This window comes from Peromyscus californicus, unplaced genomic scaffold, assembly GCF_007827085.1.
Source record: "Peromyscus californicus insignis strain IS unplaced genomic scaffold, ASM782708v3 Scaffold_20__1_contigs__length_68692818, whole genome shotgun sequence".
Lineage (NCBI taxonomy): Eukaryota > Metazoa > Chordata > Mammalia > Rodentia > Cricetidae > Peromyscus > Peromyscus californicus.
Window position 1 is genome coordinate 14,683,705 of NW_026294503.1, and position 19,101 is coordinate 14,702,805.

Here is a 19,101-nt window from a genome sequence, read left to right on the forward strand (position 1 = left end):
GGTCTAATTGACTTGAAAGGAAAGGGGTGGTAAATCCCTACTGTGCCATTTTCTCTTAGTTAATAAACAAATTAGGAGTAAGGTTTTAAAACACAGTGGAGTACGAGGGGGTTTTAATGAAAGACCAAAGAACTCTTTTCCCCACTTGAAATTACTGGAGTTCTAAAAGCAATTAGTTAAATACCCACAGAAATAATTACTTTGTAGGAATGCTATTGTTTTATTTTCTTCAGTTATTTAAAGTTTGGATTCATACTGGTTACCCTCTGTGTTTGTGAGTAGGAAAAATTATAATCATTTTAGCACCAACCATTCTTTTCCTCTGAATTAACAGAAACAACCAATGGAAAAAACCAACCATTCCAGGAGTTATGTTATTTCTGCTAGGCATTTAAGAGTGGGAAAATGTCACATAATTAGTATTATTATGAACAATTATTTAATATTGTGACTTTATTTAGGAATTAACTACATTATTTAAGAACTGGTAGCTTTTATTTAATACTAATTTTTCTCTATATTGGAGCACACAACTCTAAAATTTTAAAATGTGGTTTTCACTTCTGTTGTCATTATATAAATTTTGATTATGTCTTGGAACTTCTCATTGGGCACCTCTGCAAGTTAGCATAATATGTAGAAAGCTTATATAGAATACGAGTTTCATACAAATAAGCTTTTTATTATCTTTCTTACATACAAAACTATAAAAGTGTTACCAGAAAATAGTATATTGACTCACAATGAATTAACATGCTATTTCTATTTTTGTTCTGAATTACTTAAGTTAATATTCTTTATATTTAACTATGAAACACATTTTTGTTCTGCTATATTCTAATAAGCCATTTGTATGTCCTTTTTTAATATTAATATGTGTAGCGACCAGAAATACCCTGGACTGTAGAATATTTTATACAACTGTCTAAATTCTTCATAAAATATTCAATAAATTCCTCACCTTACAATGACCAACATATTTTCAATATATGAAAAATTTTCTATATTCTGAGTTGAAAAATAAAAATGTAAATAAAATTCAAAATAGTATTTGTGTGAAATTTTTATTCTATTGAGGTCATTGCAAGTTTCCTTTTAAAATGTTATGACTAGGGTTGGTGATTTAGCTCAGTGGTAGAGCGCTTGCCTAGCAAGCACAAGGCCCTGGGTTCGGTCCTCAGCTCTGAAAAAAAAAATGTTATGACTAAAGAAGAGCAATTTCATTCAAAATGAATTCACAATAGAAAGGAACATTCCTGATATAAGAAATAGATTGTATATGGACAAAAAACCTTTACAATTTTGTGTTTCTATGTATATGTTTGTATATATTCTTGTCTGGACAAATGCACGTGTATATGCAGGTGCGTTGCATGTTGGTGTGCAGGCCTGTGCCAGAAAAGACCCAGACAGCTGGGGAGGGGTCATTCCTTAAGTATCATCTACTTCCATTTTGAGTCAGTATCTCTCATTGGTACTCACCAAGTAGGTTGGCTATCTTGCCAACAATGAGCTCCAGGGATCCACTTATCACTTTCTCCCCAGCCTTGGGAATACAAGCACATGCCACATGCTACTTTGACTTGCATTCCGGTATCAAACTGAGTTCTTAGTGCTTTTTTTTTTTTTTTTTTTTTTTGGTTTTTCGAGACAGGGTTTCTCTGTGTAGCTTTGTGCCTTTCCTGGGACTCACTTGGTAGTCCAGGCTGGCCTCGAACTCACAGAGATCCGCCTGGCTCTGCCTCCCGAGTGCTGGGATTAAAGGCGTGCACCACCACCGCCCGGCTCTTAGTGCTTTTAAGGCAAATACTTAATCAGCTTAGCTTCTCTACCTGCCCGACTCTTTTCTGCTGTTGTTTTAGTAACAGCAAATTTTCCTGGTATACGTGCATTTGTTTCTAATAAAACGAGGTTTTCTCTCTAGGTATTACAAAAAGAAATAAATTCCCTATGGCCAGAGTTACTTTCAAAGGGGAATATCGTTTATTGTGCTGAGAACAAGTATCTATTTCATTTTTCATTTAACTTTCTCATTACCTGTAGTTTGAATAAATAGACTTGCAAAGTAATATAATTTTATAGCTATGTTTTTGGTTTTTTTTTTTTTTTTTTTTTTTGGTTTTTCAAGACAGGGTTTCTCTGTGTAGCTTTGCGCCTTTCCTGGAACTCACTTGGTAGCCCAGGCTGGCCTCGAACTCACAGAGATCCGCCTGGCTCTGCCTCCCGAGTGCTGGGATTAAAGGCGTGTGCCACCACCGCCCGGCTATAGCTATGTTTTAACAAGCAATTTTATTGGGAAATTTCCAGATATGCCCTTCTCTTTTTCTTCTTTTTTTCTTTTCCTGAGACATGGTAAAGGCATGTACCACCATGCCCAGCTCAGATCTTGAAAATGCATGGGGTAACAAAGAATAAACACATTCACAACACTTTTTGATTCTTGCCTGTCATTTATCTTTAAGTATTGGATGATTTGTTCTAAAATTGTTTAAGACCTTTAAAATGCACAACTTTACATTTCATGCAGTTGAATAAGAAGCACAATTAGATGCTGAAGGTAGACTGTATTGCATGAAGAGAGGGATATTGATCAGTTTGTCTCTGTTCTATAGATTTTTGCTCCCTTATTTGATAAGCTGGCATAGACATATTTTACCTGTCTTTCCCAGGATTAGATAAAATCTATGGTTCCATTGTCACAGTTATATATACAATTTTATGAAACTGTTGATCTTCGAATGAAAGTTTAAAAGCATTTGGTGTAAATTTTAATTTTGTAGTATATACATTCACAATTCTTCAAGTGACTTCCACAAGGTCATAGATCAAATTTGGCCTCCTTAACACCTTACCTTCCTTCCTGTCTTCCATGTTTTTTTGTACTGACTACAAATTGACAATACACTTTATACTTTGTCCTCTATAATGAAGGTGCGTTGGCTAAATGGACTCCTTATGGACTCCTTAACCAGGAAGAGAAATCCTATCCATAGTATAATCAATCAGGAAATAATTATGATGCAGATAGAGACCTAGAGGCAGATTGTTCCCTGAAAAATGTTTATCTTGGTTGGGCATTTGCTTTATGCACCATCCATCAGCTTTATAAAGGATATTCAGCAGAATTATAAAGTCCATAGTTTGCTAGCTATACAGATATGTGACTTCTTTCAGAATCACAATATGTTCTAAGGATACATGAATGATGCAATAAGTTAGGTTAAGATGTGTGAAGGTACGGACAGGGGAGAATCAAAGCTGTTTAATGCATATTATGGAAAAACAAGCCCAAAGCTGGGGTTTTAATATACTTCCTAGTACACATAAACATCTTCATGAATTCATATACTTTCATATACTTCGGCAAATAATTATTGAACCAAGTAATATCCTTGCAGTTAAAAGATACACAGCAATGGAAGATAATACAGACTCGATCCCATTGATACCAGAATCAAAGCGAGACTACAAGCAATACTGTAACTTTTTTTTTGAATAAAATAAGGCACTTTATTTCTTTAAGATGCAAAATTTTATAGTTAGTGTCTCTTTCCTTAATGCAATACTGTAACTTTTTGTTACTCAAAATATTGGAGACTTTTTTACCTTGCCTGTATGAGAAACTAAGTTTATGTTACAACTTATAGATGATGATATAAGTCAGATTTTAAGTAGAATATTAATATTTAATGGATTTTGTGGGAAGTTACTGAGTTTGACACCAGTTTAGACTATACATCAACTAAAAGCAGAAAAAAATGGGCTTGAGTTGAAAAGACACGCAACTTAGAAAGACATACAAATTACCAAAGTATGTTTGAAGAAGTGATCAACATGGACATGTACAAAATTACAAGAATGTATGACCTGATAACTATCGATATAATGCTAAAGAAAAGGAAGTATTGGCAAGAATGGGTAGACATTAAGAATACTGAATTCAGTGTTTCCGCTAAGAATGGAGGTGTTGTGAGTAGCTGGGTGGAGGCCATGTATGCTATGTCCTGGGAAAGATTTGTCTATGTTTTGCCCATGTTCAAAGACTTTAAGGAAGGTGAAACTAAACAGTAATGAGAATTAGAGGGTGCCAGGAAAATGGCTCCATCAAGTTTTATAGGAATTTAAAGCTACAAGTTTTTGTCAGTCTCAGAGGAGGATTTTAAGTGGGACTTCTGTATAATGCTAAGACTTGGGTACCTTTGGAAATTGGCATTATGAGATGGTGAAAGACTTTTGGAGATAAGGATGGAATGTTATCATTTGAATATCAAGGTTTTCTCTCAGGATCATATATTGATAATCGAGTTCTCAGCAGGTGGTGTGACTTGGGGGAGATGCTGGACACTTCAGAGGCAGAGCTGTGCTTGGAAAGCATGTTGCTGAGTGCATGTCTTTGGGGCTATTCCTTGCCCTGGCCTTTTTATATTTATTCTTTACTTCTGGTCTGCAATGAAGTAAAAGCTGTTCTACATATTCCCACTTTCATGATATCCTGTTAAAGAGCCAGGCAGTCATGGGCTAAATATTTCTAGAGCATATATAATTCAATATCACACTAATTGATTTTATTTAAGATTTATTTTATTTTATATGCATTATGCTTTTCCTGCATGCATGTATATGTACCAGCTTACCAGGTCCCTGGACATGTGGGCCTTACTGGTTAATTTAGGGTATTACGTTTGCCCATGGAAGTCAGAAGAAGGCTACCTTGGAAATGTAGTTACAGATGATTGTGATCCACCCTGTGGGTTCTGGGAATGTAACTCAGTTCCTTTGAAAGTACAACTATTGCTCTTAACCAATGATCATCTCTCCAGTCCTTACACTAATTCCTTATTGCATTAGTAAATAATTGGTTTATGTTTGCTAGTCAATATATATTTAAAAGCATTATTTAAATGGAGCTATGTGGGATTGTGGTTTTTTTTCATATACCATCTTCCTAGATTTAAAAAAATACTTGGGTTTATAAATGGTAATAACAAGACTGTTTGAAATCCATTCTTGTTGTCTTTGGAGCTTCATTTCAACTTTGTCGGTATAGGTTTGTGGAATAGCATTGGTCATCACTGACAGATCTTCTCATGGTAGCCCCTTCAGCTGAACTCACTCTCCTTACACACATCCTCACAGATATTGGTATTGTTAAGAAGTTTATATTTGGTATATACTAAAAATTATATATGCCTTATAAATCCCATTATTACCAAAATACATATCACAAAACAGTAAGACTCTTTTGTGATGCAATAGCTCATTGTTAATTCACAAAGTGAAACAAATCACAAACTTACTCACAGCACATTTTAATTTATGGATACAACTCAACTATTAGCCTCTGCTTCGATATACTTTAGGAAAAAACATTCCACAAATTCTGCAAAACATTTCCTAGAATTGTGTAGCTTTCAAACCACAATAGAGTCTACGCCACATCTGGCTGTCCTAACACTGGCTGTCAGGGCAATGGTGTCAAATATTTTTCCTATTACCATCCATAATCAGTATGGTGTATAGAGTACATATCTGGGAAATATGTAATTTTATTTATAAATGTCCTACATGCTGTCCTGGGAGGGAAGTGTGAATTAATTGGCATCTGAAAGAGACTGGGAAATACTGATATCAGTATTTGTCTTTCAGCTTTAACCTTGCATTATAACACCTCTGAGTACTGCAACACAGAGATCACACACTACAAGATAGATTTTAAAACTGCAATGTGATGGTGATACTTTGTTAAGTCTGGAAAATACAGGACAAACACTGAATCAGTCACTATTCTAGGATAAGCACATCTACAAATATCATAAGCGAATCAGGACATAACAATTATAATACAACCTGCGCATAGTATCAGCACATGGTAAGTGTAGTGACTAATTCTGTTTAGAAGTTTATATATAGAACTAGAAATGTGTTTGACCTGGATTTGGAAAATGACTAAGTATTTATAGAGTTTTGAATATGAGCATAAGTTTTCCAAAGCTTTGGAAGAGGGTTTTCAGCAAAGAAGAATAGTAAAGAGACTATATACTATCATTCCAGAGTACCATAGATGGCGAGAATATATAAATTAATAGTGAAAGCATGATGGTGATAGGTTGCCTGGGTACTGTGATGGCTAATGTTGGCTGTCACCTTGTTACATATGGGAAGAGGGAACCACAGCTGAGGAATTGCCTCCATCAAACCAACATGTATGCATGTTGGTGGGTCATCTTAATCATTGCCCACTGTGTGCAGTACCTTTCCTAGGCACATAGGCCCGTACTGTAAGGAAAGATAGCAGAGGAAGCCATGGGAAGGCAGCCAGCAAATGCCATTCCTCCAGGTCTCTGCTTCAGTTTCTGCCTCCAGGTTCCTGCTTGAGTTTTTACCTTGATTTTCCTGAGTGATGTACTGTAATCTGCAATCTTTTCATGGTCAGAACATGACACAGGGGTTGGAATTTGTCAATGTTTTATCCCAGAACAGAAAGCAAACTCTAACAGGTACATAATGTCGAGATGTTTTACATTTAATGCCAGAATATTCTGTTTAAACCTGACCTCAAAGCATTAAATACTTTTAAACAGTAAAGTGATAGGCAGCTTTTGCTTCTGACAGCCAGCCAGGCAGAAGTGTGGAGAAAAATATGGAGGGATAATGAAGTGAGTGGCTAGTTGACTGTTACCCAGTGCACCTAACAGTAATGAGGCTCAGAACAAAGGCAGTGGTATCATGCAGTCCTTTAAGCCTGTCAGACTTCCACCCACCCTAGTGAAGCCATCCATTTCTTCGAGAATTTTCAACAGTAGAAGTTATGAGCCTCGGTGTTTTGTATTACCCAGCAGGTACTGATTCTTAATGGAGAGGTCAAAGAGTGAGGAGCAGAGAAAATGCTCTGTCAAAATCAACTATTCTGTGGGCAAAGGACAGCATGATGCCTCCCGGTAGAACTGAAGTGGAACAGGACAGGCAGATTAGACATTTAAGCAGGGGGATATAGAGGCTGACTGCTGAGAAGCCAGGGCAGCGCTTCAGACAGCGTGAGGTGGCAGTGTCAGCTTAAGTAGCTCTGATTAGGCAAAAGTGCCTCGCGGATTATAACACCAAGAGGCAAAGTGACAGCATCTACAAAGCAGGGACAGATCACGAAAGAGAAGTTTTGGCTGCTGATGGTGGCGTGGTAAAGAGTGCAAAGTTGCTATTCAGCCTACATTTCAGTTCAATTCGCTCTAAACTAAGTTCTGTGAAATGAATTTCACTTGTTATGCTTTTGGTTAAAGACCCTTGTCTTTTCTATCTCATCTCTTCGTTACTGACTACTCAGTCTTTCAATGAACAATGGGGATTGCTTAAATGAGCAAAATAAAAAAAGTTGGAAATTAGATTGGGAAGGGTGCAAAAAGGATGCTCCAAAGAATCAGAGACCTATATTATTTTAATTTATGTGATCATGTAGTTCACATCTCAAAAACCATGTGATTGTATATCTTATACTAAAAATGAGAACTTTACTCCAATCCACCACTCTATGTCCCACTAAGTCTCTCAATACTTAATTAATGGGATGCCTTTGCCTGTGTGTCTAAGGCAGCTGGGTACTTCCAAAGAAACAGCTTAGCAGATGACCCATCTGTTGTTCATTTTGTAATATGGATGCAAGTTACTTAGCCTTCATTTTGTCTGCGATATTTCTGACTTGAGTGCCAGGCCCTGAGCTAGGTGTTAAAGATCAGTCAGCAAATAAAAGACATGTTGAGGTTCTTTGGGTACAAGAATGACAGAATCTGTCCTCAAGAGTGATGACTAGAATGAATCAGAAGTGCCTTGTATTAGTTGGATGTCACATGTGCATTCTCTGTTCCCTCTTTTTTTCACACAATAATACTTTAATTATGAACAAAAAATATTGTATATCTATGACCTTTGTATCTTTCTATTAACTTGATTGTCCCTTTCTGTATTATTATCATTGTAATTATAAAATTTTTAATATTTTGAATAAGTTTGTAATATAAAATTTGTCTTTCTTAATAATCCAATTCTGTATGAATGAAAGTCAGGAAGCTATCTAAAACACAGATAAAAACCATCAATCAACCACCCCAGAACTTTTCTGTTGGAGATTTGAGTGCTATGTAAAAGGTACAAAGAAATCACTTCCATTGAACAGTTTTTACTTTTTGTTCAGACTCCTAAAGCACCCAAAGCAGAAAAAAATATGCTCAATTTAAAAAAAAAACAGACTAAAATATGGCAATGAATTATGATTTTCTAGACTGTCCTGGTTTATGTTTACTAAACATAATTTTTAAGAATGTCTATCAGGACAGTTAAAAATACCTCAGTTATGGTCAATGAATTACATATTGCTCCTAACAAAATCTAAGTTCTATATAGATATTTGCATAGACAAAATAATTCGCAATATATTTCAAACAGCAAAGTCATAATTAAAACCCTGCTGGAAAAGTGGGCTGCTGAATTATGGATTCTCATATTAACTTGAAACACATGACAACTAGGGCAAACGAAGCTCATGGGTCAGAAGAATATTTTCCAAAGAAAGAATATTAATAACAGGTCTGGATGAATGAATAGATTTTAAGAACAATGTATCAGAAGCAGCAACATGCAAGGAGAAAGGTGTTTTGGTGATAGAGAACAGGGGGAGCAACGTGTGGTGAGTGTGTGCATGTTTGTTTACATGCATGTGTGTGTGTCCACATGATATGTGTGTGTAGATTTGTTTGGATGAAGGGAAATTGCATTTGGAAACTTGTAAGAGGATTAATGTGCTTAATATGTTGTCCTTAGCAGACTGTATTAGAGTGAGTGAAGGGGTAGATTGAATAGATTTCTAGGAAAGAGGAACTGAAGTGGGCTCTGAAGTGGCCAATTATGACCTGCAGGCTAACTTTGTCCTGTACCGGTGGATGATTCGCCTGTAGTTCATTCACATCCTCTCTAATACACTTGATTACTCTGACAGTTACATGTTGTTTTATATAATTCCTTGTTTCTACATCCATTTGACAGGGTGTGCTTGTCAGTTTTTGTGTTAACTTGAAACAAGGTAGGGTTATTTGGGAGGAAGGAATTTTAATTGAGAAAATACCGCCAAAGGATTGGCTTGTAGACATGTCAGTCGGGCGTTCTCTGGATTTATGTTTGATATGGCATGGACCAGCCCATTGTGTCTGGTGCTACCACAGGGGAGGTTTTCTGGCGGTATATGAGAAATCAGAGAGGAAGACGTGGGGAGGAAGCCAGTAAGCAGCATTCCTCAATGGCTTCTGCATCATTTCCTGCCTCCCAAATCCTGGCCTGCTGAGTGACTGCCCTGACTTGTGTCAGTGACAGAGCGTTCACTCAGAGTTGAAAGCTAAAATAAACCTGTTCTTCCTCAAATTGCTTTTGGTCCTGATGTTTTATCAACCCAATAGGAAGCCTAACTAAAACATAAGGCAAAATGGTTAGACCAAAAGGCAAATGACCTTTTCCAACAGGCAAGTATACTCTCTTCCTTTGCTTCATTCTCTCTCCTTTGATGGAGTGCTTGGAAAATGATCAGGATGACAAACTGACTATAGAAAGACCTATACTGCAATTAGAAATGTATATATCTGAAAATTTTCTGTTTCCTTTGATATATATTACATATAATCACTGCAATAATGACAGAATAATAACTGCTAATCATTTCCTATTCACTAAGCCTGAAATTCATCTACTTTTAGACATACATGGACCACTTTCCAGATATCTGCTAGTTATATGACTGTTAATAAACCAATTTACTGTCCAGCCTCTTTGCACTTATCTGTGAATTGGATGCTAGGAGATATTTTATAAAGCTGTTGTCGGAAATGAATGAGATCTTATACATAAAGGGCAAAATAAGCACAAGGTGGGGTTCTTGGCACAAATCAAAACTTCATTCATGAAAAGCACATTTTTTTTTTCCTCACTAGGGAGCTTAACATTTTGGAAGCTCTGAAACAAGTGCATTACAAAAGATGTTCAGGACCTAATTCTATTAATTGATGTTATCCATAATATATTTATACCCTGTGTGACCTTAATAAGTGAGCTGTGAGATTCAAATAGTAGTATACAATCTGATCATCTACTATAAAGGCAGATTCATTCATGTCTTAATGTCATTTATGTCAAGTATGACAGATGATGTTTCTACAGCTTTAAAATGACCTACAAATCCAACACATATAAAAACAAACCACTCATTTCACAAAGAAAAATTTTATACAAAATCCCCAGGAAAGAATGCAAAAACTTAGACTTCTGCATTTTGAAGTCACAGATAATCAATCTAAGCATATTTTGTTAGTATATGCAGAACCCCATCACAGTAGCCATTTAAAACATTCACCCAGCATTATTTTACTTATTTATTTATTTATTTGTTTTTTTTTTTTTTTGAGACAGGGTTTCTCTGTGTAGTTTTGGTGCCCATCCTGGATCTCACTCTGTAGACCAGGCTGGCCTCAAACTCACAGAGATCTGCGTGGTGTGGGCCACCACCACCCGGCTCACTCTGCATTATTAAAGTACAGAAATCAAAGCTGTTGTCAAACAACCATCAGAAAAAATGAGGAATGAACACTTCTCTGACATCTTACTCACACTTTAAAAAATTAAATATATAAAAAGAAAAATGAAGAAATGAAATAGTAGACATGAATAATAAGATAAATGAAAAATAAACAAAACTGCTAGAGACTGGGGTGAATGTTCTCATAGAATTAGAAGTTCACTATTTCAATGATGCCACAGTGTTGACGAAACCATTACTGTTTTTTCCTTTGGGTGCTGGACTTTGTGATATAATTATTTAAGTCCTCATACTTACATCAAAAGGGCCCTCGTCCACTGAGCTACCCACTAGTCCCTACTCTTTTTTCCTATTTTTAAATCTATAAGAAACTAAAAAATATATAATAAGCAAAATATAAATAATAAAATAAAACAATGTATTTTATCAGTCATTATGTTAGTAATTACATTAACTATATCATTACAGAATTATTTTATATTATTTTGTATGTTGATATTTTATTTTCATACAACAGATAATACATTAAATATATAGCATTATATAATGTGTTCTTAACATACTATTTTAATATTGTAAATAATATTCTTTCATTAATTCATTGTTGTATTTCATTTACAAAATAAAAAATATTAAAAAATTCACTTATTTCCTATTTTAAAATATTATGATTTTATGGTATTTCAGGTTGAGTACACCAAACTGGACTAAGCATTATGTTTCACATGTGGAAAATTCAATATCTGACCCCATATAATTAGTCTCAGTGGAAGTGCAGATGCACAAATAAGTTATATGATACTATTTTAAAGCCATATTTCTAAGGTATATATGAAACAAATGAATTTTATATTCAGACTGCTGTCTCATTCTTAAAATATCTCGCTAAGTTAATTTAGATGTCTAAAAACTAATAAAATTTCTGAATCTGAAATACTGGTCCTAAGCATATTGAATTACAGGTATTCAACATATATAAGACTTTGTGATATAATTATTTCTTTAGTTGAATTATTTTAACAATTTTATTATTTTAAGGATTATTGTTTAGTCAGGGGCAAAAACCTGGCAATTGATATACACAGTTAATTTTAGTTTTTTTTTTCCCAAGTGAATTTTCTTTCTTCTGCTGTGAAATAGGAAGATCAGAACCTATATTTAACATTAATTATACTAAAAAATAAAATACATAATAGTAAAACTTTATGCTTAATATACATAATTTCTTTTTGCATTTCGAAGTCAAACACAGAAAGCTTACTTGAAAACTGAATTGCAAATCCAGATTTGCTGATATAAAAGTCTGTATCAAACTGGATAGTCACTATGTTGAGCGTGCTATGAATCCCATCAGGAATAAGAGATCCACTAACTTCTTTTAATAGCATCTCATTTTCTGGTGGACCATCCCAAACTCGGAGTATATCATGTGATGCTTCAGTATCAAAAGCAAGAAACTGTAGGCTGTGGGAGAACCGTACACTTTGATTATTTTAAATAAGGAAAAGAACCATATTAACAACAGAATAGAACAAACACATATGTTGCTTTGACTTTCTGAAACTCTTTTTTTAAAATTAAAGAATAAATTGTGTCACCCAAAAGAATGTTTTTGAACAGAAGAATTTACTTCCTAAGAATGGCATTAAGTACATTATTTCTACTTTATGTCTAATCTGTTCAAAATGATTATCAGTTAGTTTTGGTAACATCGTGAAACTTAGAATCAGTATCTGTTTTATGCTTGATACATGACCTGTCACAGTTTTTAGTATTGGTTACATAATAATACCAAAAGTTCTTTGCTGATTAAAATATTCCAGAGTCTTGTGAAATTTACTTAAGAGTAATAATTGATATATTTAACTAGAGCTATGTATGTGCTATAGTAAGGATCCGCAAGCTGATAGATCCACCATATTCTGTTCTGAGCTCTTTGCATTCTCTTACAGAAGCAATGCAGCAGTTCATACTGTATTCAGTGGAGTCCACCACCTTGAAACCTATCTGAATTTCATTTACATCAATTAGCACATTTTTCATGCTCTTTTAAGGCTATCTCTACTTTTAATGCCATTGTGAGTTCTAGTGAAGTAACTAGTTCAAATGTCAAGGGCAAGTGGTCCAGTTATTAATTTATACCCGAAGTCCTAAAACCAAAGCTGGAGTGGGAGCTACTGAAAGCCGGTGAGAGCTGATCTGTGCATTTAGGAACCAATGGTTTGGAATTTCTTAGGCTGCTGTGACATGAAGATGTGTGAACTTCCTATCAATTTCCTCAGGAGGAAATGAGCAGGAAACAGTTAAAGAATTAGAAAGCAGAGTCTTCAGAAATGTGCCCACAACCAGGGAAGACAGGAACTGTCAAGGCCGTTACATTCATGTTTCTTCTTCAACATTAGTGAGGGAGCTCAGCTTTGTATTCTTATAATGGACCCAGTATCCTAAGCCATTGAAAATTGAAAGAGTATAGATCATAAGAAACATCAAAAACAGTCCCAACTTTGGTGCCCCATTCTATCCATGAAAGCTTCCTATACAGTTATCCCAGCAGCCTAGGAAGAAGCAGTGCATGCTAATGATATTTTTTCTTATTTCAAGCACAGGAAGAACTTGTTTTCCTTTATGAAGGTTAAGCATGTTGAAAATTAATGATACAGATCTATATTTACATGGTGGCTGATCAGGAAAATCCTTAATAATTTGAAGAAAGTGAAATTTATTTACCTTACAATGTTTCCTGGATCGACCTCAATCATCCACATGCAGCGAAGGTTATTATCATATGGAAAGGGATAGCCAGGCGACAGGATCCTTCCTGATGATTCTCCTTTGAAACGACCCCCACATTCAGCTGGTGAAATATAGGAACATTTCAAGTCAAAATTTCTTACCAATCTTTTCAACACAATATACAAGTTTCTCAAGAGTATGTATGCTCACGTTAAGGAAAATAAAGATTTACCCTCAATCTTCTTGAAAGTAAAAATGTTTATATAAACTTCCTTAAAGTTTCAATTGAAGCAAAAATATGAGTATAATACAGTAATATACTATCTCCCAGATCATATAAAAGACTGTAAACAAACCAAATTGTGGAATAAATAGGACACACTCAAAATCTGTGTACTTGGCTTCAAAGCATTTCAAGATGTGTTGTTAAATAATGATCAGGTTATGAGGGAAACACATGGCAAGTTGCTCAGTGCTAGTGAATAGCCAGGTGAATAATTCATCTTGCACCCTACCTCTGAGAAAAACTCATCTCCTCAGGCATTCCAAATTCAATTGTCCTTTTATTCCACTTCAAACCAGTCTAGACCTCTTCCCTTCTTAATGTCTTAGAAGTCAAAGTGCCTTTTCCATTAGATTCTTTACCTCCATGAAATAAAGTAGCATAGCTTTGGTTGAATGCAGCCTCTAATTTTTATAAAATTTATTGAATTAAAATGTAAGTACTGTTATATAAACTAATTAGTAATTTCTCTTTTGAGAGATTCATTCTCTATCTTATACTATTTAACACTACTGGGAGGTCTGACGTAGCTTTACGTTCACAAGGCAACAATTTATGAAGAACTTTCTGTACTGAAGAGAAGGGTAAGGACATTACACACTATGTAGAAATACATTGATCCTCATGTCTAAACTTCAGTCACAAGGAAACCCTGCACAATGCATCATATATTTAAGATTTCTACAAATCATTATTCTTCTCCAAACTAAATAAATAAAAAAAAATTACTTAAAAACCTGAAGAAATTCTTGTATTTATTTTTTTTAAAGAATAAGGTAAAGATGGAAGAATAAGAATGAGAGAGCTTGCACACGTGAAAAGACAATCTAAATTAAAGCAACTTTGTGAGTGACGTGTGAAAGAACTCAGGAGGCAGAGGTGGGTGGATCTCCGTGAGTTCAAAGCCGGGCTGGTCTGCAAAGTGAGTTCCAGGACAACCAGGCTGTTACACAGAGAAACCCTGTCTTGAAAACCCAAAACCAAACCAACCTCCCACCCCCCAATTGTTGAAGAGTAAATGATATATGACCCATGAAAATTTTTCATAGTGGGAATTGTTGCTTATCATCCTTTCAATTGTGGCTAAGTCTAGAATTGTATATGAACTTTTTCTTCTAAGTGTACCTTCGTTCTTGTTCTAACCATATATCCGACAATATAAAGCTAATGAAATCTGATTAAAAGTCAGAGTCGTAAGTTTTTAAATGCCTTTGAAAGTAGTATAAGAGTGTTTGTTTTAAAAAATATTAATATATCTTTACAACATTGTAATAATTACCTCAAAGTTTTTTTTATAATTTTTATCTCAGTATCTGACATTTTCTCTCACATAATTCAAGTCACATGAATGCCTGCTTTCCCCTGATAACTCTAAACCATTTACCTTGGTTATTTTCTGTTGTTTGAATTGTATGTTATACAAATTAAACTGTTTCTGTTAGCGTTGTTAATATTATTGGAAAAAAATGGCCCAAATGAGGAGGTTTTTATCTCTGGTGACACCAACACATTAATAGCTTAAGTTTATTCTCTCCATATATACAGCTGTTTTATAGATCTAGATATTATATTGCAGTACTCTGATTTTTAACTTAATTAAAATATCAAGTAGGCTATAGAACTTAGTTAACTGCTCTAGGTATATAAGCACTTAAAACAGTGGTTAGAATGTAAAATTGGTTTACTTTGAGTAACCGGTTTACACTGGAAACGCACTCACATGGTCCTCGTTCCATCACTGGAAGGTCTTAGGAGAAAAATTGTTTTTCAGGAAAACAAAGATATTTTTTCTCAAAACCAATTTCTGTATCAGTTTGAAACCTGTTGATCTACCCATGGATTCTGGACTGAACTTACTAGCCCACACAACTGCATTTATTAATTCCTGAAAACGAACAAGTACCTTGAATAAGGCGGGAAGGGATTCTCTTGGCTTTACCACTTTGGAATCTTGACCTTTACACTCACAGAGGTCTAGGAATTATTATTTTGTAGCAACTATTTAAGAGGTGATATTTATGTAAAAGACTGTTAGTGCTTAAGAACTGGGTCATGGGCTTAGTTTTCTTTAGATAGTTGTGATGTACTGACAGATTTAGGAAGGGAAGGGTTCATTTGGCTTGTACTTCCCCCATCAAAAGTCACAGTGTATGATTCAGGGACGTTAGGACAGAAATTCAAGCAAGAACTTGGAGTCGAGATCTGAAGCAGACATGAGTTAGGTTAGAAATGCTGCTCACGGGCTTCTTCTTTATGGCTTGCTCGGCTAGCTTTAACAAACATCTCAGGGCCACTTGCTCAGATGTGGCATCACCATCTGTTCCTGCGACCTCCCATTTCAATCACGAATCATGAAATCCTCCCCCTCCTTATGCCCACAGGCCAGCCTGACAAAGGCAGATCTTTAATAAGGTTAATTCTGATTGGTGTCAAGTTTGGAAAAACTAACCAGCATAGTTACCATTTCATTTGTCTGTTTTTTAAAATACAACATGTTTGGATAACCTACCACAATAAGTAGTCAGGCATAATATATAATAAGTAGTGGACATTTCTTCTTTTTCCTGTCTTTTTGATTTATCAACAGGATAGGCATATATTACTTTGAAAACAGCACTGATATTTCATTTATCTTTTAAGATAAATAACTTTTAAGTACTTTTTGTTTTATATACCATATTGCATCTTGAATTTAAATGCACTTTTCTACAGTTTTTTTTTAATTGCAAATATCACTTGGTGCTTTAGTCTGAAATGTGCTTTTATGATATGACTTAACATTTGGGCCCATATTCTTAAAGCACATGTTTCAAAGAGAAAGATTTAACATACACATTTCAGAAAAATAATTGCCTAGATAATACACAATGATTGAGTAAAAAAAAAAATCTTTGTATTTGACAGAGCCCCAAACAGAGCCATAATAGATATTTAAGGTTAATAAGAAGAAAATTATAATTTTTGATCAGGTGGTCAAGCTATTGGTCATCAATGAAGAGCATCACAAAAACAGAGTTTCATTATCTGTTTCCATGGACATGACCAGCATAACTCACTATGTGTTCCTCCTTTTATACTTGCTTAACTTGATCCTCTGTCGTTAAAAGTTTATTCTTCCTATGAAGTTGTTAAGGCACAACAGTGGCTTAGATATTAACAGCATTAGTTTGTGGTGAGCACAATTAAAGTCTCCTAATCTCAGACCTTTCTATTGGATTAAAATCTTTTTTAGAAAATGGTTTCATCTAAGCTTATTATACTACAAAAATATATGAATTTAATTTTAAGGACAATATGGAAAACCATATTTATAAGTGTATAGTTTTGTGATTTTTTTAAAGCCTTTAATGTTTTTGTTCTGAATATGTATCATATATTTATAGTCAGAGGTTCATTTTTTATAGCCCATGCAGGTGGTCTGATTGTTGGTCTTATTGCTTGATTTTCAGGCTTTTGTTGTTTAATATTGATTATTGTGTTAGATCTTAGTTCCATAATCTACGCAAAATTCACATGCCATCTGACAATAAAGGACTGCGATTATATCTGGTTTATATAAAACTCCTGTTTGTCTCTTTGGGAATCAATGTTTTAATAAACATTCAGAAGATACAAAAGTACATCTAATGCATTGTGCTTTCAAAGGATTAAATATGCATGGAGTTTTGTGCATTTAAATAATACTTCAGTAAAGCTCCGTTTGAAAGGCACACATCAATTTTTATACACATTGGCAAAATGCACTCAGAAATTGCTTGGGAATAACTGTTTCTCTTACCTTCTGCTGACTTAGGGTTTTCTTACATGTTATTTTCCTGTTATTTCAAATGCAACTATTTGATCTTTCTGAACCATGAATCACATGAATATCTATGGATATTTGTATATCCGTACTCCCTTTCCCTATGCTAATTTATTAACTGCTTTAAAATAGTAATAAAATGATATCAAACCAATTCAAAATAGATATGTAATGATCACTCTAGCTTCAGGTAGAGATTTATCTTATCTATGAATTTCACAGGCCTTTTCATACTGCAATTATTTTCATGCTGTTCATACATAAGAAAACTGATGTATTTTCCAATATTTTTTCAAAGGGACATATACACATAAAAGATGCATTTGAAGTTACTGAGAACAATTTCTTGTTTTTGTATTCATTTTGATTCAGAAATGTGCACTACTTTTTTTAAAAAAATCAAAACAAAGCTGATCGATGAGATTCAATAAAATGCACACGATAAAAACTTAACATTCTTGAAATAAGTCAGTTTTTTTAAAATCAAAAGCAGAAACAAAATAACTTCACACAGACATAGCAACTCCCCAAACTATGCACCTTAGTTAGATTAAGAAATCTTATAATCCACTTTTCCTTGGGGTGATTTTAAGCTTTTTAACTTCTTATGAGTCGTATGGGGAAGGAATTCCTTGAAGCTTGGCTATTTCATGTAGCTGTGTATTTATATCGTCCCACAGACATACTCCACAAAAAATCTGAAAGAGCGTCCTACCAATGCAGGAAGGCAGAGGGTAGTCCCAGGCCCTTCTCTCTCCGGTCATGCACTTGAGAAGGCTGCTTCCATGGAGAGTGTAGCCTGGGTTGCATCCGTAGATGATGGTGCTGCCGGCAAAATGGCCTTGGTCACTGATCTTGTAGCCGAACTGTGGAACGCCCGGGTCTTCACAATGTGAAAGTTCAAAACCTGGGAGAACAGTATGAATTGCTTAAAAGAACTATTTTGAGACATAATTTGAGACTGCAAAATCGTTTATTTCATTTATCCCTTCAAATAGGATTGCGTTCCCTACTTGAATTACTCCTATCATATCTAACATTGTTAACATTTAATAAGCACAGAAAGCTTTTGCTGGAACTTTTTTTAATGAGATTTTTATTAGAATTTATCAGTTATAAAGTTTACATATCTGTGTAATGCAAATACTATCACGTTCCTGATGACTTTAAAAGTGTTACTGTTAATACTAGATTAAGTGATTCATTAAAAAGGATTAATATCTCCGATGGTGGTGGCACACACCTTTAATCCCAGCACATGGGAGGCAGAGGCAGGTGTATCTTAGTGAGTTCAAGGCCAGCCTGGTCTACAAAGCAAGTTCCAGGACTGCCAGATTTCTACACAGAGAAACCCTGTCTTGAATCTTGAAAAACCAAAAAAAAAAAAAAAAAAAAAAAAAAGGATTAATATCTGGGTTCATGTAGTTGCACACTTGATCCCCAGTGGATGGGACTATTGGGTTAGATTATGAAGCCTTTAGTAGGTACAAATGTGCTGGAAGAGGAAGTGTGCCACCTGCGATGGACTCGGAGAGTTTTTAGCCTCTCCTAACTTCCTGCTGTTCAAGAAACACAATCAGCCAGTTTACATGCCCTGCCCTCTTCCCTTCACGGACTAACTCTTGCCATCTGGAACGACTAGCCCAAATAAAGCCTTTGGTACCTCAGGTTACTTTTCCCCATGGCATTTGGTCATAGCAACAGAAAAGGAGCTAA

The 19,101-nt window shown here is 34.9% G+C and overlaps 1 protein-coding gene across 7 annotated transcripts in view; it reads right to left on the reverse strand.

Moving 5' to 3' along the window:
• The window catches only part of Csmd3 (CUB and Sushi multiple domains 3), a 1,145,339-nt gene that overhangs the window by 268,979 nt on the left and 857,259 nt on the right, over positions 1–19,101 (reverse strand). For all 7 annotated transcript variants that reach the window (XM_052747788.1, XM_052747786.1, XM_052747792.1 and 4 more), the window contains 3 exons: positions 18,101–18,292; positions 13,295–13,421; positions 11,829–12,031 (listed from right to left, as the gene is read on the reverse strand). In XM_052747788.1, the coding sequence (XP_052603748.1) occupies positions 11,829–12,031; positions 13,295–13,421; positions 18,101–18,292 (522 nt within the window). The remainder of the gene's footprint in view (positions 1–11,828; positions 12,032–13,294; positions 13,422–18,100; positions 18,293–19,101) is intronic.